Genomic DNA, 24,649 nt, shown 5'->3' with positions numbered 1-24,649 from the left:
TTTCTTCCAGGGATCGGTGGCTGCTAGATACTCCAAGAGGCATCTCCTAACATCTAAAGTGTGTATCTTCTCCTCTTTCTCATTAATTGGTTTAGGGAGGAAGGATGGAAGGACTATTTCCTGCGACCTATGAAAGCTGGAGGCTACTTTTGGTAAATACGCTGGGTCGGGTCTAAGTATTACCCTATCCTCCTTTACCTGAAGAAAAGGTGGGCGCCTAGACAATGCCTGAATGTCGCTTACCCTACGGGCTGACGTTATGGCTATTAGGAAAGCTATTTTGAGGGACAGGCTCCTAATAGAGGCCGACGAGATGGGTTCAAATGGCGCTTCTGTCATAGCTGTGAGGACTAGGTTCAAATCCCATGGCGTGAGTCTATTCTTTACTATTGGTCTGGATCTACTCGCTGCTTTGATGAATCTTTTTACCCAATAATTAGCCGCGATGTTGCAGCTAAAGAGGGCCCCCAAGGCGGATACCTGTACTTTAAGGGTACTGGTGGAGAGACCCAAGTCCAGCCCTTTTTGTAAAAATTCCAAGATCTGGCCTATGGGGACGGAATCACCAGTATTTACATTTGAGCTTTCGAGGAACCTTTTCCAAATTCTGACGTAAATCTTAGTTGTCACTACTTTCCTACTTTTTAGTAGAGTGTCGATTAGGTCTGGAGAGAAGCCTTTACTTTCTAGCAGTGACCGCTCAAATTCCACGCCGTGAGATGTAGGCCAGCCACCTGAGGGTGGAAGACCGGGCCCTGGGACAGAAGGTCCGGGATGTCCGGGAGAACCCAAGGATCGTCTACCGACATGATCCTGAGGTTCGAAAACCATGCTCTTCTGGGCCAGAACGGGGCGATGACTATGACCCTTGCCCTGTCTTTCCTGATCTTCCTCAACACTAGAGGAAGTAGAGATAGGGGAGGAAAGGCGTAGGCTAGCCTGAAGTCCCATTTTATCAGAAGCGCATCTACTGCCAGAGGAGTCTCCCTGGGGTTTAGGGAGCAAAACTGTGTCGTTTTCGAGTTCTCCTTGGTGGCGAATAGATCCACCTCTGGCTGACCCCATCTCTGCACAATCTGAACGAAAATGGAGGTGTTTAAGGCCCACTCTCCTTGTTTTAACAGATTGCGGCTTAGGAAATCTGCCGCGATGTTCTCTTTCCCTTTTATGTGAAGAGCCGTGAGAGATAAAAAATGACGCTCTGCTAGCTGGAACAACTGTCCTGCCACCTTCATCAGAGTTCTGGATCGAGTTCCGCCTTGGTGGTTGATATAGGCCACGGCCACTCGATTGTCCGATAGAACTCGTACGTGATGGCCCTGTAGATACATAAGGAGCTCTTTAGCTGCGAGTACTACCGCTGTTAATTCTTTCAAATTAGAAGACATTTGTATCTGATCTCGTTCCCATAGGCCCTGGACCAGAATTTCTTCCATATGTGCCCCCCAACCGGAAGGACTTGCATCCGTGGTGACCACGCGGGTAATGTTATACTCCCAAGGGACCCCTCTAGACAAGTTATTTCTTTCTAGCCACCATTCCAGGGACTCTATTGTGTTTCTAGATAAGGTCAGTCGACCTTCTAAGTTACCCCCAAGAATCCTCTGATACCATAAAACTTCGCCCTGTAGAGTTCTCGTATGAACTTGGGCCCACTGGACTGCGGGAATGCAGGATGAGAGGGAACCCAACAGGGACATGGCTTTCCTGAGGGACATGGAGGGGTTGTTGGAGGAGTTCAGGACCCGGTCATGCAGGTGCAGCAGCTTCTCTGGGGGCAGGCGGCATTCCTGCTTTTTTGAATCTAGGGTTAGGCCTAGAAATTGTTGAATTTTTAATGGCTGCAAACGGGATTTTTTGATATTAAGTAGCCATCCCAACCGCTCTAGAGCCGCCGTTGTTTTCTGTAACTGTTCTAAACACTGCTCGGCTGAGCTGCCTATTATAAGGAGGTCATCTAAATAGGGGACGACTAGAATGTTTAGCTCGCGCAGATGGGCCATCACCTCTGCCATCACTTTGGTGAATACTCGAGGCGCAACCGCCACCCCGAAGGGTAGAGCCGCGTACTGGAAGTGCTGGATTGACCCATCCAACTGAACCGCCAGTCTAAGGAAAGATTGGTGTGCTAGACCTATGGGTATATGATAGTAAGCGTCTTTCAGATCTAGGACCACCATGAAGCAGTTTTGAAACAGCATCTTTATTGCGGTGTTGATTGTTTCCATTTTAAATGGACGTACAACCAGGAATTTATTGAGGGCTTTGAGGTTAAATATAGCCCTAAATGAGTCGTCCGGTTTACGGACCAAGAACAGGGGGGAATAGAAGCCTTTCCCCCTCTCTTCCTCTGGAACTCTCGTCAGGACTTTTTTGTCCAGCAGCTCGAGGACCTCGGTCTCCAGGGCAGCTTGTTCTAGCGGGGAAGATTTGAGTGGAGCTACCTTGAACCGATCGTGGGGAACGCAGGCGAACTCTAGGTGCAGTCCTGTAGCTATCACCCCCAGTATCCAGCTGCTATTCGAGATTTTGGCCCAGGCCGGGTAGAAGGCAGATAATCTTCCTCCTACCGGAGCCACTAGTCATTGGGGTGGCTTCTTATTATCCCGTGATGGACCTTCTTGGCGCCCCCCTCCACCATACATGAAGCCCGTACCTCTGGTTTTTCTGTTGTCCCATCTGTTCTGATCTCTGGCCTGTCTCCTGCGGGAATACCCTTTCCTAGAAAAGGGACGTCTCCAGGATGTATTCGGCAGACTCGGAAATTTCTTTTTCTCATCCCCGGCCTTTTCTAACAGTTCGTCTAGGACGGGGCCGAACAAGTATTCACCCTCACAGGGGATAGAACAGAGACGGGACCTGGCTTGGATATCTCCCGGCCAGCATTTTAACCAGAGGGCTCTTCGGGCCGAATTAGACAAGCTTGCAGACCTAGCCGCCATTCTTACCGAGTCCGCCGAGGCATCTGCCAGAAAGGCAGCAGCATTCTGGATAATTGGTAGAGACTTACGGATGGAGGCTCGCGAGGTTCCATCCTTTAGCTGAGAGTCCAATTGATCCAGCCAGACCATCATGGATCTGGCTGCGCACGTGGCTGCTATTGCTGGCCTTAGGGCGCCTGCTGACATCTCCCATGTGCCCTTTAAAAAGGAATCTGCCTTTTTATCTAGGGGGTCTTTAAGGGAGGCCATATCGTCGAAGGGTATAGATGACTTTTTTGAGGCTTTAGCTACCGCTGCATCCAGCTTGGGGGCCTTATCCCATCGACTAACTATTGGGTCCTCAAAGGGGTATCTACGTTTGAAAGCGGGCAGCATAGAACCCCTTTTTTCCCGTTTTCTTCCACTCCCTGTCAATCAGGCTCTGGACTTTTTCGTTTAGTGGAAAAGTCCTTTGTTTTCTGGGGTCTAGACCCCCGAACATAATGTCCTGAGCAGACAGTTCTGTCTTTTTTTCTTCTACCCCCATGGTTGACCTTATGGTTTTAATTAATTTATCCATTTGGTCCAAGGGAAAGCAGAACCGGCTGGAATCCTCTTCGGAAGAAGAAGAGGAGGCCGAGGACTCTGAGGAGATATCTTCCCTCCTAGGGCCGACTGAAGACTCTGAGCCTGAAACACTAGCTCGTCTTCTTTTAGAAGAACCTTCTTTTGATAGGGCTTTTATTTCAGTCCTGATTAATTGCCTCAGGTCTGTAGCGAAGCTTGGAGCTTCTTCCGCTACCTGTATAAATAGGAAAGAGTGTAAGAGTCTGATACTCCACTCACGTTCTACCCCTCATCTCCGTCCCTACCGTCTGTCTCACGCAAGACTGACACAATCTCTTGGGGTGGCCATCTGGTAAGGGGCAACTACAGAGGGCACATTCCTTGTGCTTCTACTTCCCTGTGGCCTTCTTCCCCTGAGAATCAAACACATAAGGGGACACTGCATCAGGGTACATTCTCGCAGATCTCTTACCCTTGCAGATGAGGACAGGTACCGGATCATGGGGGGCTGCGGGAGGATCCTTTGACTTAGAGGAACTGCTGTGGCTCCGTCCACTTGAACGTCCCTCCTTCCTCTTAGGTTGGTCACTGGGGCGCTTTGCCACGGGCTGCACCTCCTGTGGGTCCATGGGGGCTTCTGTTGTGTCCATCGCTGGGCCTCCAGAAGCACCTCCGCAGCGATGCCTTCTGCCTTAAGAAGGCTCCCCCTCCGGATTAGCAGGACTCTGTCCGGTGTTCGGGCCCCCCATTGGACCGCTCCCCGCGATCCTCCCCCTCCCCTTCAGGTGCCCGGCCCCCTCAGGCGGCGGGCGCGCATCGGCGCGCGTTCACCACAACCGGAAGTCGCCGGCACCCGACTTCCGGTTTCGGCGCTAGGCTCCGCCCCCTTCGCCGCATCACTTCCCCGCGCGGCAAGGGGCTAGAACTGCGCCGCCGGCTCGGAACCGCCGCTTCCCCTGTGGGACACCGCCGGCGGCGCCTGCCCGAACGGACCGCACCCCCGGGGGAAGGAGACACAGGGGGACCCGCTTACCTCACCGGCCCGTGGAGAAGGCAACCGCCGGACCCTGTCTCCGTCTGCTCCTGCCACTGCCGTGGAAATCCTACCCGGACCCACCGTGGCGCATCCAGGGCCCCCAGCGAGACCGAGGTAGGAGAACCCCCCGCTACCTGAGTCGGTCCGCTGGCCTGGGATTCGGTTATCCATGACGGACGATCTGTAGGGAGTTCTGTCCTTGTTAGGAACAGGAAACCAACTGATGCGTGGGAGAGGTGCCGCCCTTTTGTATCTGTAGGTTTTCCTGTTCCTAAGAAGGGCGGATCCCTCGCTCTCAGGTGGTGCTGTCATGGACGACCGAATAAAAAAGGAAAATAGCTCCTCCTCCACAGTATACATCCACTGACTGGCACAAAGCTTGTTAAATAGCAGTAGGAGAAGCAACGATAACAGAAAAACTATGTACAAAAAAAAAGGCATGAAGGCCCAAGCAAAGCAGAAAACTAGGGAAGGTACTTTGTCCCCCCAATGAAGGATCCAAGAAAGATTTTACAGTGAGCACCAAAAGTCCCTCTTTCTTTATCGTTTCATTGGGGGACACAGGTAACCATGGGATGTCCTAAAGCAGTCCCGAGGGAGAGAAACAAAATAAGTAGAACAAATTAAGACCGCCGCATGCAACACCATTCTGCCCAAGCTAGCCTCAGCCCAGGCACAGGTATGAACCTTGCACAGATGTGCAAAGACCAGGTCACGGCCTTGCCAATCTGATAAGCAGAGGCCTAGCGCCGAACGGCCCAGGAAGCCCACACCACCCGGGTGGAGTGAGCTCTTACACCCTGAGGGGGATGTCAGTCCATGGCACGATACGCCTCCCAGATTGCCAAGCAAATCCAGCGGGCGATGGGTGGTTTATCAAAAAAGGCAACCTTCCATGAAAGAAGGGAGAACGTAATGTCCTGAATGGGTTCAAAAGAAGGTTGCTGAATAATACCTAATATGAGATTAAGATCCCACGGCTCTGCCACAGGACGATAAGGGGGGGGCAGGCGAGCGATGCCCTGAAGGAAGGTCTTGACCTGGGGACAAGAGGCGTAATTTCACTGGAAATGAAATGAAAGCATGGAGACATGACTCTTAAGAGTACTGAGGGCGAGACCGGAATCAAGGCTGGACTATAGTCGGAGAAAAACCCAGCCTCCCTCAAAATGGCAGCCTAAGAAACCATGCCATTAAACTCAGAGACCTAGGACTGTGAAGGAATTCAGAGACCGAGAACTCTGATGGAAGGGAGGGTCATGAGAGTAGGTCTTGATGGTCTGTAAGCCAACAGCGGACGTCAGTGAGGAGGTATATTAACCGCAAAACCGTATATTAAGTGTCCACTGAGCAGAGAAAACTTCTCAGTTCCATAGAGGCGATAACCGAGCATAGGGACTCTATCTGGGAGTAACAGAGGCGGACTCGAAGGTTTAAATGGTTAAGATCCAGAATCGGATGAAAGGAGCAGTTCTTCTTGAGAACCATGAAGAGGTTGGAATAAAACCTTGAAAAGGTGTTCGTGAGAGGGAACAGGTACAATTGCCTCTGTCTGAAGGAGGGAGGATTAGCTTGAAGAAGCCTGTAACTTGAGCCGAGTACCTTGGTGGACGGGACTCGACAAGAAAGTCTACCTGGTGGGGAAGAAAACTCGATCTTGTAACCTGAGGTAACAATCTCTCTGACCCAGGCATTGAACACAAACAACCAAGCATCCTGGAAAAAGGGAAAACTGGCCCCCCACTCTGGGAGAATCCCAGGTGGGAGGAGGTTCGACCTTTTGGACGCCAGCGAGAAGCTGGACTGCAGGACGGCCTTCTCGTCTTCCTGTGGGCAGAAGAAAGATCCTGACGGGAGGAGGGCCCAGGAGGGGAAAAAAGGACGAAAGGAACAAAAACTGAAGAGAGCGCCCCCTGGTGAAAGGGCATCTTGGGTTAGGCTGAGGAAGTAAAGTATTCTTACGGACGGTAGCGTCTGAGATTACCTGGACCAACCTAGCATAGAACCCTGGAAAGGGAGATTGGTAAGGGACTTGGAGAATGGATCCAGATTCCATGTCCTCAGCCGAAGAATCCTCCATACGGCAACAATATAGATGGTAACCGTAGCGGAGCAAATGGCGGCGTCCAAAGACGCTGTCAGAAAATAATTGTCAGCGTGTGCGATCTGACCTGCAAGGTCAGTTAGCGCTCAGAAGGTATTGCCGATAAAAAACCTTGTCGTAGGAGTTCTACCCTGGTAAATATTCAGATGTTTCCTACCAGGGAAAGGCTTGTCTGGATGTTCCCAATGTTTGACGAAGATTGCCTAAAATTCCTTGTGGCTGAAAAACGTCCGGGAAGGATGTCTTTCCTTCTTAACGGAGAAGCAATGGGGGAGACCTCATCGTCCCTAATGTTAAGGGTCTGGTTAACAACCAATATGAAAATTGTCAATCATATCCTGTAGTTTTGGAGTTCTGGTCCCCTTCAAGATCGGAGACTGACGGGAAACAGGGTTGGACTCCAGAGCCACCTCGGAAGATACGTGAGATAACGAGGGCATCATGAAGGATCTAGAGGGACTCAGAGCGTTGGATGAAGAGCTGGAGTGGGCCAGCATCCTGGACGTTGTCCTTGATTTGCCCTTCTGAGTGTGATGTTTAGGTGCATGCAAATCACCGTGGGAGGCGTTCAGAGCACTGGTGGTGGTGGGCAACTTGGTAAGCGCCCCAGAACATGGATCAGGGACTGTCATACTGGTCAGGTCAGAAAAAAAAAAACTGATTGTGACCCAGCAACAGCCCTCTCGGCGGAGGGGGTGGGCTCTCATGATGCAGGGATGATAGAATAAGCTGCAAGTCTGACAAAAAAAGCCAAAGACTGGCCTGAAAACCAGCTATTTTTACAGAGGGGACAGGCGAAGAGTATTATAACAGAAACAGTGCGGGCAGGAGCCTCCTTTGCCCACTTCAAGACTCTGCCCTGTTTCGTTTTTGCGTTTCTGCTCCCCTTCTTCCCAGAGCCATAACTTTATTTTTCTGTTAATATGGCCGTGTGAGGGCTTTTTTTTTTTGCAGGACAACTTGTACTTTTGAATGACACCATTGGTTTTACCATATCGTGTACTCAAAAATGGGAAAAAATTCCAAGTGCGGTGAAATGGCGAAAAAAAAGTGCAATTCGACAATGCTTTTTTTTTATTTTTTTTATTACCATGTTCACCAAATGCTAAAACTGACCTACCTTTATGATTCTCCAGGTCATTACGAGTTCATAGACACCAAACATGTCTAGGTTCTTTTTTATTTAAGTGGTGAAAAAAAAAATCCAAAGATTGTTAAGACAAAAAAAAAAAAAAGGGATTGCACCATTTTCCAAGACCCGTAGTGTCTTCATTTTTCGTGATCTCGGGTTGGGTGAGGGCTTATTTTTTGTGCACCGAGCTGACGTTTTTGATACCATTTTGGTGCAGATACGATCTTTTGATCGCCCATTATTTCATTATCGCGGCGACCAAGAAAACGTAATTCGGGCATTTTGACTTTTCTCACTACGACGTTTAGCGTCCAGGTTAATCCTTTTTTATTTATTGATAGATCGGATGATTCTGAACGCGGCGATACCAAATATGTGTATGTTTGATTTTTTTTATTGTTTTATTTTGAATGGGGCGAAAGGGAAGTGATTTAAAAAAAATATATATTTTTAAAAACATTTTTTGTTTTACTTTTGGAATGCTTCAATAGTCTCCATGGGAGACTAGAAGCTGCCATAATCCGATCGACTCTGCCACACCAGGAGGAGCTCATAACAATCCGGTAGTGACAACCATAGAGGTCTCCAGAAGACCTCTAGGTTGTCATACCAATGAACCGGTGACCCGTAATCACGTAACAGGGGTCACCGGTGGGAGGATTTCTGGCCTGATGGCTGGAAGCGTGCGTTAAATGCAGCTGTCAAATGCTGTCACCGGCATTTAACTAGTTAATAGCCACGGGTGGACCGCAATTCCACTCGGGGCTATTCCGGGCACATGTCGACTGTTCAAAACAGCTGACATGTCCCGGGAAAGATGTGGGCTCACCGCCGGAGCCCATGTCCCGGGAAAGATGTGGGCTCACCGCAGGAGCCCACATCAAAGGGAGGGAAGCGACTTCCACAGTACTAGTACGGCGGAGGTCGTAAAGCGGTTAAATGAAGGTACTGCTGTGAAGGGTTAATCACCTGAGGAGAAAGAAAGACGGTAGGATCAGTCGTGACAGGACCTACCCGAAATCAATGACGGTACAGTTGTAGCTGCGTCCCCTGGATCCGTTGGCTGTGGTGTGAAGCAGAGCTGTGTGCAGGCTGTCTGATGAGAGCTGGAGCTGGGGAAAGAAGCAGCGACTGGCACTTGTAGGTAAGCCTGCAGTTGTACGAGTCGGGGAGATGATTGGCTGTCCCAACGAGGGCATGGCCTGGGCAGAGAGAAGAGGCCCTGTGAAAGGTTGAAAAGTGCGCAATTACAACTCGTTCAGTGACACGCATGGTGGGGGGCATGACCCAGTGAGGGAGGAGAAGAGAGCGAGCTCTCTCATTGGATTAATAGCAGTGCACTCACGGGAAGGTGCGCGCTGATCAGCCTGAAAGCCAAGAAGAGGGCGTGGCATATAAACCAATATGCTGTCTGCGCCGAGAGAAGGCCTACAGAGAGAGTGAGCTGGTGGACCTCGAGGCGCATCGGCGCCTGCTGAGTCAGGACCTGCATGGAGGTATCATGGGGAGGACACAGAAGGTTTGTAAAGGGGACCACAAGGAGGACAGGGACGTACCCCCAAAAGTGAGTCTTGAATCCTTCTTCGCCCTTGAGGATGACGCCAAGAGCTCCCAGGTGGATGAGGGTCACTGGGATATGGCACCCTCCTTCCCGCACCGTTGTGGATCCAGAAAATGCAGAAGACAGTGTCAAGCCCTTACAAGATGGAGAAGGCCACCAACGGTGACCACCGTCTTCCTCCCAACCCACTCCGAGGAGAGGGGTGGGGTAAAGGCTAGGACCAGCCAATAGGAATCAACCTGAAGCACCATGAGGTGACAGGGGATTAGGTCCTGCCTTGTCGGTCTGAGAGTGGGCGATGTTGGTGACAACACACTGCTATCTCAGTCGCACAACTGTGGGAAAATAGGGTGAGAAGTACACACTGTTACCCTGTAGAAGGAAAACCTGGAAGAAAAAGGGGAAGAAATTAATAAAAACACAACAGGTGATCTGAAAAGCAAAAAAACGATCTGGGATCAGATCCAGGTCCACCTCCTACTGACACACAGCTTAAACTGACGAGCTTTGTGCCAGTCAGTGTGTGTATACTGTGGAGGAGTGGCTATTTTCCTTTTTTTCTGGATAGTGTCAGCCTCCTAGCGACAGCAGCATACACCCATGGTTACTTGTGTCCCCCAATGAAGCGATAAAGAAAATAATTTATCTACATAAGGAATGACACACATCGTTCATTGTTTCCTACCATTTTCAGTTTGCACTGCAGCAGTGCTCATGTGTATTAATGGCATAGGATCTTTCCACCAATTAACTAAAATCTCAGTATGAACAGCAGGCGACTGACACACCCGGTGACTGGCAGGAGTGATCACCTGCGGATACAGCAGGTCACCCTGTACACACAAATCAACAGGTGACTATGGCCAAGTAGTCCGGGAGGAAAGTGATAAAAGGCCATGTATTAGCTTTTTCAGTATGACCACAATCACTGACTTGGTGAAGACCCAAGGTTTTAGACTTTTAGGAGACCCTCTCTGAGTTGGGGCGCAGTCACTTTCTGCAGTGCATTCTCTCACAGTGCATGTATGGAAATCAATGCACGTTTGTGAGCTGCTTTAAGGTTAAACTGTAAACAAAAGTGGTACTTCTCTTGGCAAAAGAAAACAACCTGATATAATCATGTAGACTACTGTAAAGACCCCGTTACACACTGCGATATCACTAGCAAGATCGCTGTAAAGTCACCGATTTTGTGACGTAGCAGCGATATTGCTAGCGATATCGCTACATGTGATACTTACCTCCGACCGGCTCCCCCGCTGATTATCGCTGGTCGCGCGAGAAGGTCCTGGATCACTTCTCGTCGTGCGCTTCCTGTGGCGCCGATGAGCGACGCGTGCAGGAGGACGTCAGGATCGCCGCGTCTGACAGGTAAGTAGCGACCCCCGACCCCTGCGATGTCGCTGGTGAGATCTGCCTGTGTGGCAGCTCACTAGCGACCACTTAGCGATGCACCAGCAATCCATATAGTTGTCGGGATCGCTAGTGCATCGCTAAGTATAACAGTACCCTAAGGTCCGAAAAAAAAAAAAAAAGAATGATTTACCTCCGGCTTTATCTGCAGCCATGCTTCAAAGATTCCAGATTATCAGTTTCGCCCTTGAAGTACTCTCTGAATTCTGATTAGCATTAAACGGTGTTCCCCCTACCTGGAAATAAAAAAGAGAACAGTAAGACACAGCGCTCCTATTTTAACTGCAAATTCTGGAAACGTGACAATCGCCACAATCTACAAACAGGAGGCCATGTCATTGACCAAGTCATCAAAAGTGCAATGACCTATGAAACCTTCAGCTTGGTCTCTACATCCAAAGGTTCAAAATGTACTCAGTTTAAAGAGCACATACACTTTGCTTTCTAATATGTCAGAGCATGAAATGGGGTCTCTGTGATGAAACCCCCCCAGAGATTGCTCATGGAAAGACTGAGCCCGTATACCGCTCTGTGAGCACTGATGCCGGAGCAGTCAGCTCTCACTCCCTAAGAAGCGCACAAGCAACTAAAGGTTCGGAGCCACCAGTGGGGGACACAGGTGTTCACCCATTGACTTCAGATGGTTTATGCCACAATGGACAGGATAAAGGTGTGAGGAGTGGGACCACCCCCAATCAATAAGGATACTCCCCTCACTGATCCAATGGTTACAGGGGTCCACCCAAACACATGGGAAATGTCCAATCACTGGGGGTCACTGCTGTGATCACAGATCATCTGAGCGGGCATTACACACGTCCTGCGGTGGGAGCAGAAAGCTACGATGGGGAGAGCGGCGGGCGCCACTCGCCTTCAGCCACCACAGAGCAGTGATCACTCGCCTTCAGCAGCAAATAAAACAACTGTCTAGGCTGCACAATCCCTTTAATACAGAACATTGTAAACATTAGACAATCCCTTTAAGAGCGCATCATCAAGGACTCTTGGATGACAAGCAGCTGCTCATAGTGAGTCAGGGCACGACTCTCTCCACACCTGCCGTTACCTACAGAGGGCAGTTGGTAGTAACAGTGAGCACAGATAGCCCTGCAGTGTGTAACCGAGGACTGGTGAGAAGGCAGCACTGCTGAGAGGCGCCGACACCGGGCGCAGTAATACAGCACGCAGCTGGTCACCATGTCCTTCCCAGTACTGGGGAGCGCCCGCCTCACACACAGCCTAACGGGTCTACCCCCTGACATAACCATAACTTACCGGTGAGACTACCCGCCGAGCGGCCCCCAGCTGTCACTCTGCGCATGCGCACTGCTCTCCCCTTCGCCACGGAGAAATTCTGCGTTTCCGTTCCCAGAACGTCACTTCCGGGCGCCCGAGCGGCGCCATTTTCCTGAAGTCCGTTTCACAAGTTGGGCTGTGGTCCCTCAAGGAGTCGTTACATAGTGGCGCACTGTCTGCTTGACACTGTGACCCGGCTCCTGCAGTGGCAGGACTGAACCATGTTGTCTGTTACACACTGGCACCTCTGGGAATTTGCTGATTTACAGTTTTCCTTTATTTCCCATTATAATGATGCAGCAATATAGTGAGCGCCCCCTATATGGCCATCACAAAAGTCTCCACAAAAAGCAATCGCAAGCTATTGGCCATTGCAGGTGGTGATGGCAGTCAGAGGGGCAATCCCATCTTCATAGGTCAATAGTGTCCGTTCTTACTTGAGAAATGACGCACATTTGTAATCCACAGCTTATTAAATTTTGCAGCCATTCTTGAGATATTAACACTTTTCTTTACAGCTAGTTGCCTAGGAGACTGACTGCTGCTGCTGTCTAGCTTGTAAGCGTTGTGCTAAAGCGAACTGAGATTAGGAAGTAGCCGGGTGCTCCAGTGATCCTGGCCAGCTGAAGAACAGCGCTTACAAACTCAACAGAAAATAGCTTGAAAGCACTGCACATGCCCTCATGTATAGCAGCTGTATTTTCCAGCACTTCCTGATATGCCCAATTTATGAAGATGGGAATAACATTTTATAGTTAGTTTAATTTTGCTGGAGACAGCATATGTGGAGCCATTTGTTGGATCAAGTTACCTGAAATTCTACAGGATAATGCAAGCTTGTATTATGCAGTCATGGCCATAAATGTTGGCACCCTTGACATTGTTGCAGAAAATAAAGTAGTTTTCCCAGAAAAGAATTGCAATTACACATCTTTTGTTATACACATGTTTCTTTCCTTCGTATGTATTGGAACAATACAAAAAAAAAAAGAGAAGAAAAGGCAAATTGGACAACGGGAGCGGAAAAATCGCCAGGAGCAGAAGTTGAAGTGGAACGCCGCAGTGTGTTGGCGGGCATCTTCACTCTCTGTTTAAGGAAGCTATTCCGAGCACAAGAGGCACATGCCCGAATATATTTTTTAGTGTCCCGAGCCCTGTGCGGCCACCAATAAGACCCTGCCAGGAGTTTTGTGGTCTACATGTAGCCACAGTGACCACCCACCCTGGACACGTGTGCCCACGCGAGAACCTTCGGCCGAAGGCGAGGGGGGGCAAAGGTCTTCCCTGGCGGTACTGAGTTTGGCCATTGTGGGGCCCCATTATCCTGGGGAACAGAGTGCTGACAGTGGTAACCGCGAGTGGAGCTTAGTGCCGGATGCACCTCGAGACTGGCGCGACACCTCCATGGACTCTGGGAGTGAACACTCTGGCTCGGGTAATTCCGGAGGTTCAAAAGGTTGGGAGCCGAAGTAACCTTCCGCCTGGTTTGAGCACGCTCCAGCCCGCTCTCCGAAAAACAGAGATCAATGCGGGTGGCAATGGCAATCAGCTCCTCCAGACTTACAGGCACCTCTCTGGTAGACAGAGCATCCTTAACATGCTCCGCTAAACCTCTCCAAAACACAGGGATGAGGGCTTTATCAGATCACTCCAGCTCAGAAGCTAGTGTCCGTAAACGAACGGCATACTGGCTGACCGAGAGAGATCCCTGAGTTAATGCAAGTAGCTGAAGAGCGGTATCGTGCGTGACCCGTAGTCCCAGGAAGACCTGCTTGATAGATGTTAAGAATTGAGGAGCGGTCCGAACCTCTGGGTCACCACGCTCCCATAGTGGCGTAGCCCACTCCAACGCCCTGCCCGACAGAAGGGAAACAATAAACCCCTCCTTAGCCCGTTCCGTAGGGAATCGCGCAGCCAGTAACTCCAGCTGGATAGAGCACTGGCTCACGAAACCCCCTACAGGAGGCACCATCGCCAGAAAATTTATCAGCAACGGGAGGCAGGAAACTGTCGGCGCAGTGGAGGACGTGGACATACGTGAAACCGCCTCTGCGATTGCCTGTACAGCAGCCTCAGTAGACTTCGCAGCTGAGATAGCAGTCTCAAGAGTAGCTAACCGGCCCTCTAGTTGCCGAATGTACTGTAGGAGTTGCTGCTGATCTGCCATCACTAGCCAGACCCTGGTGCTAGTATAATGTTAGGAACGGCGGAACGCACTAAATAAAAATAAATAATAAAGTGCGTTCGCCGCTCGGGGTCCACTGTGCAGTAGGTGTGAACACTGCTGCTAAGTAGTGAAAGACGAGCAATATGGCGGAAATGCGCACGCGGGTTGAACGTCACCCAAGTGCGCTAAGCAATCTCTGTTTGCTCACAGAGTTGTCAGCAGAGGTAAACACAAAAGGCTGAGCCTGTTAGTGTCACAGTTCTCAGGTAAATGCACACACGGTATCTGGTCACAGGAGCAGGACCCAAGACAGAGGAGCTGCGTCCGTCTAGACCTACCGTGCGTGCGGCGTCGCTACTGCGGACGCCAAAGAGGGCTGCAACTGCAGCGCGGCGTAGGACACTGCCGCTAGTCGACAAAGCAAGGAAGCAGGCGCAATGTTAGACGCTAGCACTGTGGATGATGCTGTAGTGGCTAGAGGCTTGCCACGCGCTGGCGCTGACTCTAAGCTAAGTCCCTGTACACATTCATAATATCAGAGGGAGGGGAACTTAATGAGTCATTCGCAGGTTCATATATCCATCATCACTCACACAGTAGCAACTAGAGACTATACTAGCGCATGGCCGAACGGCCATGTGCGCCTTTTATAGCCGGGACCTTCCGGAAGCTTCCAGATCTCCGAGATGGACCAATGAGATCTGAGGCAGACCTGGGCACATGACTCCCGATCTCCAATGGGAGATCGTCTCGTGAGCATGCCCAGTAGGAGAACAGAGAGACTTAGTCTCTGGAGCAATCTGCTGCAAAGCAATCTCCTTTGTGGTAAATAGACAACAGGAGACTCCATATTCCTGCAGAGCAGCTGCAGAAACCTGTCGCCTAACAGGGCCCAGATAATATAGGAGATGGGAGTGGCTAACAGTGCACAGCTGAGAGTCTATAATCTCCAGGAGCTCTCAACTGAGCAGATCAACCCCTGCACTGCTAAAATAATTTTACACCATTTAATATGAAGGTTAAGTGCCTCTAATCAGTGCAGGAGTAGGAGAAAACAGACGCTGCAGACTTCTGGTTTCTCTCTGTCACTGTATACCTGTGAGAGCCCCGTCATCCAATCTGAGGCAGGGGCATGCTGGGCTGTGAGTATTGTGAATAACAGCCCAGCTGTCAAATCAGGCCAGGCCTATGGGTTTTCCTTCAGGTGACACCCATTCAGGCTGATTACCTGGTTATTTAGCTGGCTAGCAATGATTAGAACATTGACAGTTGTAACATTGCTTTGTGGTGTGTTTGTTGATTTTCTGACCTTTATTGTCAGACCTTAGATTTGCCTTTTGACTACTCTTTTATGTTACCCCTTTTGCCTTTGATGGTCTCTGACCTTAGTTACCTGACCACGAAATTTGCCTTTCACTATCTGTTTGTTTTATCCCTTTTTCTTTGACGTACCCTCCTGGCTATTGACCTCGGACTTCTTGACTTCCCCGCCTTACGGCTTGTTAGCCTTAGGCTAGTTTCACACTAGCTTATTTTCCACGCAGCGCTCGGAGCCGCTAAGCCCCGCCCCTTACTGGCTCCCTGCCCGCCCGAGCGCGCCAAAATGCAACATGGTGCGTTCGGCGCACACCGGCGCACCTTCAAAAGTGCGCAGCGCACGCTAAAATCCTACTAGCACACGGTCTGCGCACGGTCTGCGCACCCTATGCTAAAGATAGGGTGCGCAGATCGCATGCAGCCGTGTGCGATAGTAGGCGGCGATGACCGGATGGGGCGGGCAGGGAGCCGGCAGGGGGCGGGGCTTAGCGGCGCCGAGCGCTGCGTGGAAAATTAGCTAGTGTGAAACTAGCCTTACGGCTTGTTAGTGAGAAGTGACTCAGCATCACAAGAGCCCCTGCAATCCTCTGATGCTGCAGTGAAAAGCTGTCCCATGTAGCAACAGCAGAGACTCAGTGCTAGAGGAACAGCAGTACCACTGGTTTGAATATCTTTAGAAAGAGGATTGCATTAATTGGATGGTGAAAATATGCATGAACTGTCTGCACTGAATTTAAGTATGCTAATGTTCCACTAATCTGTTATTGTTTTTTACAACATTTATAAAAGGTCCTCAAATTTCCAAATCTACTTTATCCAGATAGACAAACAATATTAACTATGTCAATGCAGGCGTGGACCCTCCAATAGGGTTGAATGCATACTCAAAGAGGACAGTGGCCGCTTCATGAGCTGAGAAGCACAATGTTCCATCCAATCAGATTTATAGCGAGGTCATATGAAGCAGATCACTAATGCTCATGAAGAATTATGAAGTGGATTTATGGACTTCTAAGATGGCAGTGTTTCACTGTAGCAGCCTTTGTTCCGCAGTTCTCTATGCCCCTTATAGGGGTATTCCAATGAAGATAAATCATCTCCTGTTGATAGGATAGGTGATACCTTATAGACCGATGGGCAAAAGGGGACACGTTTATCCGTATTATCCCCATTTAGAATGAAGCAGCAGTGTGCATGCCTGACCTCCACGCCATTCATTCTCCAGGTCACAGCCAGAAAAAAAAACAAGTAGAGTGCTTGGCAGTCCCATAGGAAGCGATTGATGCTGCCATTTACATGCAATACTGCTGTGTTCTAAATGGGGATGAAAATATAACTAATCATCACTGGTCAACTGCTTAAATTACTCCTGTATATCCATATGGTGCTGCTGAAAAAATGGTAAGGGAAATATGACATTAACCTCTTAGTTTTTGTTACACCCGGTTCTGGTGCTGCCCCCAGTTCTGGTCCCTCACCCGCTCCTGCTCCCGAGGCTGCCCTTGTACCTCTGCAAGGTCCCTGTCTGGATCCTCGCTCTCTGTCTGTCCCTTGGCGTCCTGCTGCTTCTCTCTCTCCCACTTCCTGGCACGCTGCCAGCAGGCCTCCAGGGAGAATGCTTAGAACACGCGCTCTCTAAAAGGGACAGCGCACATTTTTTTGAAAATATCAATTAACCAATGGCAAGTGCACTGATTACTATTTCTGGCCATAGGGGGGGTGCCGGAGCAACGTGTATCTACTCTTGCTAAATTCGGTTCTGTCCCTGCTCTGTCTGCGCTGTTATAGCATTCCGTTTGGCACTCTGCTTATACTGTTTGTTTCTACAGAATATCAGTGACCTGTTGTTCGGCTATCCTAGACGACATCTGTACCTATACACTCAAGTGCCATCCCGTTCCGCCACTCGCCATCCGAACCCGTGGACAATGCTAAAGTTGCTGGAGCCAGCTTCCTTCCGTCTACCCAGAACCTGACTATTCTCGCCAGAGCCAGCTTCATCTCTCATACCCAGTGTCCGCCGATCAGCTCCACTATATCTGTAATAACATACATAGTAACATAATTAGTAAGGCCGAATAAAGACATTAGTCCTTCCAGTTCAGCCTATAAAATTCTGTTTATCCGTTTGTCCCGCTTGGACGGCTGCCACGTGTCCGGGGTCTAACTGGAGGTAGCACCTGTGTACCCCAGGTATTCCACTCTGGTCCTGTTCGAGGGATCTTACTACGGATACCTGGGGCTCACTAGTAACGCCCCCTTTGGAGCCCCCCGGAACGAGGTCTCGAGGTTCCACTCAAAAAATAAAAAACTAATGAACTTCATCACCTGTGCCTCCACTTCCATTCGTGTGCCTCCACTTCCATTCGTTACAGTTTTCTTCAATTTACCGATATACTTTGGTTACCCAATGCGCCCCGATATAAATATACTAGCGGGTCCTGCCTGGCAGCACCCCTTCTGTCTATCCCTCAACAATGCATGGGGTTTTTCCATGTAGGCATGTCATCAGTACTATCTGTATAAGGGGCTAGCTGATATAAGTAATTAAATAAAGTTAAATTAAGTCAGCCCCCCTTCCAAGAAATCCATAGAAAAAGAAAGGGGTCTGGCTTAGCTATTAACATATAAAACAAATTCCATAAAGTGTCAGTGTCCAAATAATGGAGCTCAGAAGGGTACAGTAATAGACTAATTTAAAACATGTTTGCTGATAAACTACAATCTGTAATATTATGTAATACAACACTTCTACTTTAATCTGAAAATTACATGGAATCTATCACTGGTAAAGTCAAAGTCTAAAGTGCACAAAGAGTGAAGGAGATTTATAGCTCTTAAGTTATTTTTTATTTATTTAATGGCAATGCTAAAATAAAAACTTATAGCATTTTAGATACACACTATTGATTTTGTTTTACTATATAATTGAAATATATTATTGAATGAAGCATGGAGACAGAAGTAAATTTTTTTTTTCCCACTGAAATTGCTTAGCTTAACAAAAAAAAAATGGAAACACACAAAATCAGTTGATTTATAGGGGTTTTCTGCACTTCACAGTGGGAAGACATAATTACGAAATTATAAAAAGAAGTCATACAGTACTTATCAATGGAATTACGGAATTATCCCCTTGCTCCTGCACTGTCTCAGCTATCTCTGTTGGACTGGAGGAGATTACATCATGACTACCAGCTGTCTAATAAGAGACATATACAATAAATTACATGCACACCCAAAGTGTTAAAAAGGAGGTATTAATTAAACATATAGAGCAAATATTATCTAAAAAAAAAAAGGATTTGAAAAGGGATTTTCACAAGCATTAAAAACTTACATTGTACAAACCACCAGTCACAATATGATGGACCAATACCACGGTAAAAACAACAACAATAGGTTGGTTCAATACTAGATCATAAAAGGAAACAAATGCTGGAGGCAGCAATAATATCAATGCTTAATGCAAATAAATGATACAACCTATGATCTGATTTCTTAAACACAGGACTATACACATGTAAAAGTAATTTTCAATGCAAATTTACTGAATATCAACCAATGGAAATAAGACATTACATTTTAAATTTTAGTTAAAAAAATTAAGAAAATGGCCTGGGCAATGGGAGGCAGTGACCGGTGTCATATGCGAGGGTCGCTGTGTCCCCCAGGATGTGTAAAGAAGCATGTGGAGGCCGGGGGAATGCTTTGCAGTCACAGACATAGCTGTGATTGCAAGGGAGAATAGAAGTAAGTGTTGATCTTGGGCAAGCCATTTGTCCATGGCGGATTTAAGAAAACCTGCCTTGGGCTTGTATTTTTGAAATGGACTACAGGATGATAGTGGGGCGGTCCATTTCCTTCCCCGGCACCAGGTTTTCCATGTGGCCTACGGCCACAGGTTTTGTTGTAAAATCCTACAGTAAAGGGGTGGGGTGTGTCAGTTTTGGTCTTGCAATCAGGCGGGGCAGAAGGTTTTGCAGAGCTTAACCTGTGTGAGGCAACCCAGGGCCAAACGGAGCCAAAAGACCTGGCACCCCAAGCGTAAACAGCGGTGCTGTCGCCCACGGCAACCTCTCACGGCCTGTCTTTGTTTTCCTGGCTGCGATCCGGAGGATATCGTGTGCTGTGTATTGCTGTGAGTTGAGCATTAAAGAGACTTTTGTTTTGAACTTTGCCGGGTCACACCCTCATCACTGCACAGTATGGATGCCACTGCACTACAGCAGAAATAATGGTAACACAAGTAAAGAAATAATAATAATTTGCCCATAGGGACATACTAAACTAAGGTTTGTCCTGTAATTAGCATCACAGGTGTCTACAAACTTGTAATCAGTCAGTCTACCTATTTATAGAGTGAAAAGTAGTCAATGTGCTGTTTGGTATCAAGGTGTGTACCATACTTAACATGAAACGCAAACATGTTAAAGGTAAATGCTATCAGAGCATCTCTAAACTGCATGATGTTCCTCTTACTAGAGTTCACATATTATTGAGACGTTTAAGATCTATGGGACTGTCACTGTAGGCAACCTCCTTCGACTTGGCCGCAAGACAAAAATTGATGATGAATTGAAGAGAGGAATAATAGGAATGGCAACCAAAGAGCCTAGAACAACTTCCAAAGAGATTAGAGGTTAACTCCAGGGTCAAGGTACATTAGTGTCAGATCGCACCATCCGTCACTCTCTGCCTTAAGGTACTGTCACACTTAGCGATGTACCAGCGATCCCGACCAGCGATATGACGCAGTCAGGATCGCTGGTACATCGCTAAGTGGTCGCTAGTGAGCTGCCACACAGGCAGATCTCACCAGCGACATCGCTGGGGACGGGGGTCGCTACTTACCTGTCACACCAGGCGATCCTGCGTCCTCCCGCCCGGCTCCACGCTCGTTGCTCGTCGCTCGTCTCTCCACAGGAAGCGCCGCAGGAAGCTGACGACGAGAAACAGTCCAGCCTGTTCTCGCGTGATCAGCGATAATCAGCGGGGGAGCGGGTCGTTGGTAAGTATCAGACACAGCGATATCGCTAGCAATATCACTATAACGTCACAAGTTATAGCGATATTGCTAGCGATATCTCTTAGTGTGACATGCCCTTAAGTGTACTTCATGGAAGACGATAGAGGAGGAAACCACTTTTGAAAGAAAATCATAAAAATCAAGACTTGAATTTGCCAAAATGCATATTGATAAGCTACAAAGCTTCTGAGAGAATGTGCTTTGGACAGATGAGACAAAGCTGGAGCTTTTTGGCAAGTCACATCAACTCTATGCTCACAGACTCAAAAATCAAGCATACAAAGAAAAGAACATTGTACAACACGGTGGAGACTCAGTTATGTTTTGGGACAGGTTTGTTGAATTTGGCACAGGGCGTCTTTAATCTGTGCAAGGTTATTCTGGAGCGGCACACCATCAGCCCTGATCTACATTCTGTTCAACAACTATGGGAGACCTGAAACATGCAGTCTGGAGAAAGAACCTTTACACCGGAGACAACTGGAGCAGTTTCATTATGAATGGGCCAAAAAACTTATGGACAGGTGCAGAAGTCTCATTGGGAGTTACAGAAATAATTTGTTTGCAGTGATTGCCTCAAAAGGTTGTGCAGTTTTTGTCCACGACATTTTCATTATTATTATTTTTTTTTTTCTGTTGAAACACAATTCAAAAGCAGTGACTGATTTTTAATAGTTGATATTCAGTAAATTTAAATTGAGAACTACGTATGTCAGTTTTATTTTTTTTCAAAGTTGGCTTTTCTTACTTTAACAGAAGGGTGCCAAAAGTTTTGTCCACATATGATTGCTCCTAATGTCCATAGAACAGAACTTTAGGTGTCCCAAATGCAAAGCGCCTTTCATGGGTCTCTGTCATGGTAGATGGTCTTGCGTCTATACTCTTATTGAAATATAGTTAGATGGTTTGTCAGAGAAATCTGGGGGTTGGATTTTGAGCTCTCTTCTCAGTGAAACTCTTTATACTATTGGAGGAAGAAGAACAATATGTCCTGGAGTTTTCTGCATCTAAGTCAACTATTCCATGTAATAATATTAGCAGCCAATTGGCTTCTGAGTCTTGTTTTAGTCATAAACTAAAGCTATACAGCAAAGATCATGTCCCCAGAGGGAGACATGTGCTAACAACATTTGTGTCAAGTGAAGTTTAAGTCCTAGGGGGACATGATCTTCTCCTGATTATGTAACATATTTGAACATGTCAATAAAAATATATAAGAAATAGATAGCCTATAAATCCTAATGGGTATTATGTAACAATTAATTTCCACTGTGGTGGTATTACAGGATCATTTAACAATTTCTACCATAATTTCCCTATGAATTATAGTGATCACTTAGGGTCCTTGAAGCAGAACCCTCTGTAGACATTTTTTGGAATGATCCAAAGCAGAAAAGTGTATTATTACAGATTGTAAAGTGGAGCGCCCTCACTCGCCAGGGCCGTGGGGTACTCGGTACCGGGCCGGTTGATCTTCTCAACGGGAGTTGTCACGGCAGCAGTGACCCGGTCCGTGGCCCTGGGGCTCCATTGCAAAAGGAGTTGTTTCAGTGTGCTTATGGTGGTGAAAGTTTATAAGTGATTCGTGACGCCACCTGTGGTGTTCGGCAAGTGTTAAGCCGACGCTGCAGACAGATCCTCTGGGACAGATGGTGTAGTGCAGCAATGATGTTATAGCCCTCCACAGGCAGGGCTGTAGTCCCAGGGCAGTGTAGGTGAAGTGACACTTAGATGGTGTAGTGTCGGGCGCAGGAGGGATGTAGCGGTGTCGGGCAGGCTGGCGCAGGAATAAGTGGAGGACACCAGGGCATGTAGTTCCAAAGCTTTACTCACAGTCTGTTGTGGTACAGGTGCCCGCATCTGTGCCGTATCCTCCGGGTCAGGAGCCCAGCCAACTTCCAGGCAAGATGAAGTACTCTTTTCCAACACTCCGCCAACATATATGCCTTTTCTGAACATCTCCCTCTTAGCGCCTTTGAGTGAAGTACTCACAGTACTGCAGTACTGAGTTACACTGGAGTTCCTCCTGTCAGATGTTCCTATGAACTCTACTTGTGCGGAGAAGGGGACTCCTTCTACCTAGTCCCGGCTCGCACACGTTGCTGTTGTGCCCCCAAGTCTGGTGTGGGAATAAAGTGGTCACTACTTCTATTCCTTCGGTGTCTGCTGCAGGACCATTAATATCCATACAACCCCGGGGACCGGACCCCGGCCTTGCTCTTAGAACTTGGGAAGGGTTCTCCTCTAACCCTGGTCCTTGCTCTCTTATTCTCCTCACGTTCCGTACTAATCCTTTCTTTATTATGGATAGTCAGGCTTTCTATCAATGTTCCTTTCTTGTGCCAGCGGACCCAGATCACTGAGGTCGGCTGCAGCACTTCCTTCCTCCATCCCACTCAGGGGATCTCCTTTCACAGACTGACCTCGTCATACTCCTGTGACTAACTGACTAAATCCTATCCTCTTCCCGCTCTTACTGCAAACTAAACTCCACCCGCCTCCCAGCACGCTTCGTGTTCCAAGCAGGGAGCCACCAAAGGGTGGTTTGGTACACTACTGTGTTGTGTGGGATGCAGGTGTTGGAGCGTGGTCAGGTGTCTCCACCTTACCTGGATAGTGGGGTACCACACCTCAGGAGGAGGTGTAGTACCTCTGTGGCGACTGAACCCTCAGGGGCGCCACATAAAGTGCAAGAGAAAATCAAACGTTTAGAACTTTTCCTCTCCTTATCTTCATACCACCCTATAATTCTAAAGGCCCCCATACACATTAGACTAATGTCGACCAACCCCGCTGTTATCAGTGGGTTTGGCTGGCTGATGGTCGAATGTGTATGGCTGTGCCGGCCAATGGTGGGGGGGGACGTAGATTGCACTTAACCGATTTTCGATTGCCAGTCTGGCCGATGTGTCAGCCTGGCAACTTTCTCACGGAAAAGTCAGGAGTGCTTGGCCAAACATGCACTCCTATGAATGTGAGAGTCGGCTGAGATGGCTGTCAGCTGGAGCATCGTTCGGACAACATCCATTTAATATGTATGGCCAGCTTAAGGCCACACTCCACAACAGCTTTTGGCCTAATGGGTGGAGATTTTGTCCTTCTCAGGCTCCTAATTGAATTTTTGTGTGTGACCGTGGCTAGTCAGATCGATTGGGTTTCCAGACAAAATGGTCCCTGAAAGAAAAGGAGATGTTACTTGATATAAGGTTACACAAAAACATCAAATAAAGCAAAAAAAGGTCATCATACAAAATAATCACTATATTATGTTACAAAAGTTATGTTACATAAGTCACACTTTGTTTTTTATTTTTAGTGAACCTAGGCTTGTAAAATCTATATGATAGTGGAGTCAAAATGTTTTGCAGCAAGTGAACAGAGGTTTTATCCAATACACTGCTTTTCTTGATAGAATTTAATTGATTATACTGATGTTTTCCCACTGAACAAGTCATTCTCTGTAACGGGGTAATTGGGCTTTGTGTGAAGCTCCAGGTCTGCTTTTGGCAGGAGGAAGATTCTCTTAGTCCTCATGATTTGCACGACACTCATTTTAACGAAATCTTCCCACACATTACTGCAAAGGCGACTAATCTATTATACTGGCTTATCAGAGATTAGTGCTAAATGGATAAAATCTGGCACTTAGTTTGACATGAATTAGTCATGCCTTGTGCAGCAAATAACCAACTGAGGCTTTTTGCAATGATATTTTAAATGAAATAGATGTATACTGCTTAAGAACTGAATTGTGTGATTATGTTTCCTTATCATGATAATTTTGTAAAAAGATATTATGCTACTGCAAATCTCATTGGCATTTAAGTTTCACCAGTACATAAAATTTCAATGTCATTTTAGCTATACTTCAATGGAAAAGACATTGGTTTTGGGTAAAAAAAAATGCCTATTAGGATCCAACTGATGGAGAACCAGAACTGAAGCAAAACAGGATTTAAGATCCACAAAGGCTTTGATCTCCACCAGCTGGTTTCTCTAGGATATCAGCTCCTTTTTGGATAATGGCAGTAAAGGGCGAAATGATCTGAGACAAATTTGAAATAGATTGGTGGTAGTATTTTGTGAAAGGTTCCTCTGCTATGGAA

At 47.8% G+C, this 24,649-nt stretch overlaps 1 protein-coding gene across 8 annotated transcripts in view; it reads right to left on the bottom strand.

The window, feature by feature from the left end:
* The window catches only part of CNOT10 (CCR4-NOT transcription complex subunit 10), a 187,473-nt gene extending 175,310 nt beyond the window's left edge, over nucleotides 1-12,163 (bottom strand). For 2 of the 8 annotated variants that reach the window (XM_073568782.1, XM_073568835.1), the window contains exons 1-2: nucleotides 12,010-12,163; nucleotides 10,868-10,970 (exon numbers count right to left, since the gene is read on the bottom strand). In XM_073568782.1, coding sequence (XP_073424883.1) covers nucleotides 10,868-10,889 — 22 coding nt within the window. In that variant the 5' untranslated portion in view covers nucleotides 10,890-10,970; nucleotides 12,010-12,163. Of the gene's footprint in view, nucleotides 1-10,867; nucleotides 10,971-11,100; nucleotides 11,147-11,168; nucleotides 11,189-11,259; nucleotides 11,282-11,800; nucleotides 11,937-12,009 lie in introns of those variants that run through there. The other 6 variants (XM_073568844.1, XM_073568803.1, XM_073568811.1 and 3 more) reach the window with 6 other exon arrangements.
* Between the last annotated feature and the right edge of the window lie 12,486 nt (nucleotides 12,164-24,649).

The sequence above is a fragment of the Dendrobates tinctorius genome, unplaced genomic scaffold, assembly GCF_039654945.1.
Source record: "Dendrobates tinctorius isolate UK_male_01 unplaced genomic scaffold, ASM3965494v1 ptg000005l, whole genome shotgun sequence".
NCBI lineage: Eukaryota > Metazoa > Chordata > Amphibia > Anura > Dendrobatidae > Dendrobates > Dendrobates tinctorius.
Note: the sequence above shows the minus strand (reverse complement) of the source record. Positions and strands in the feature narration are given on the sequence as shown.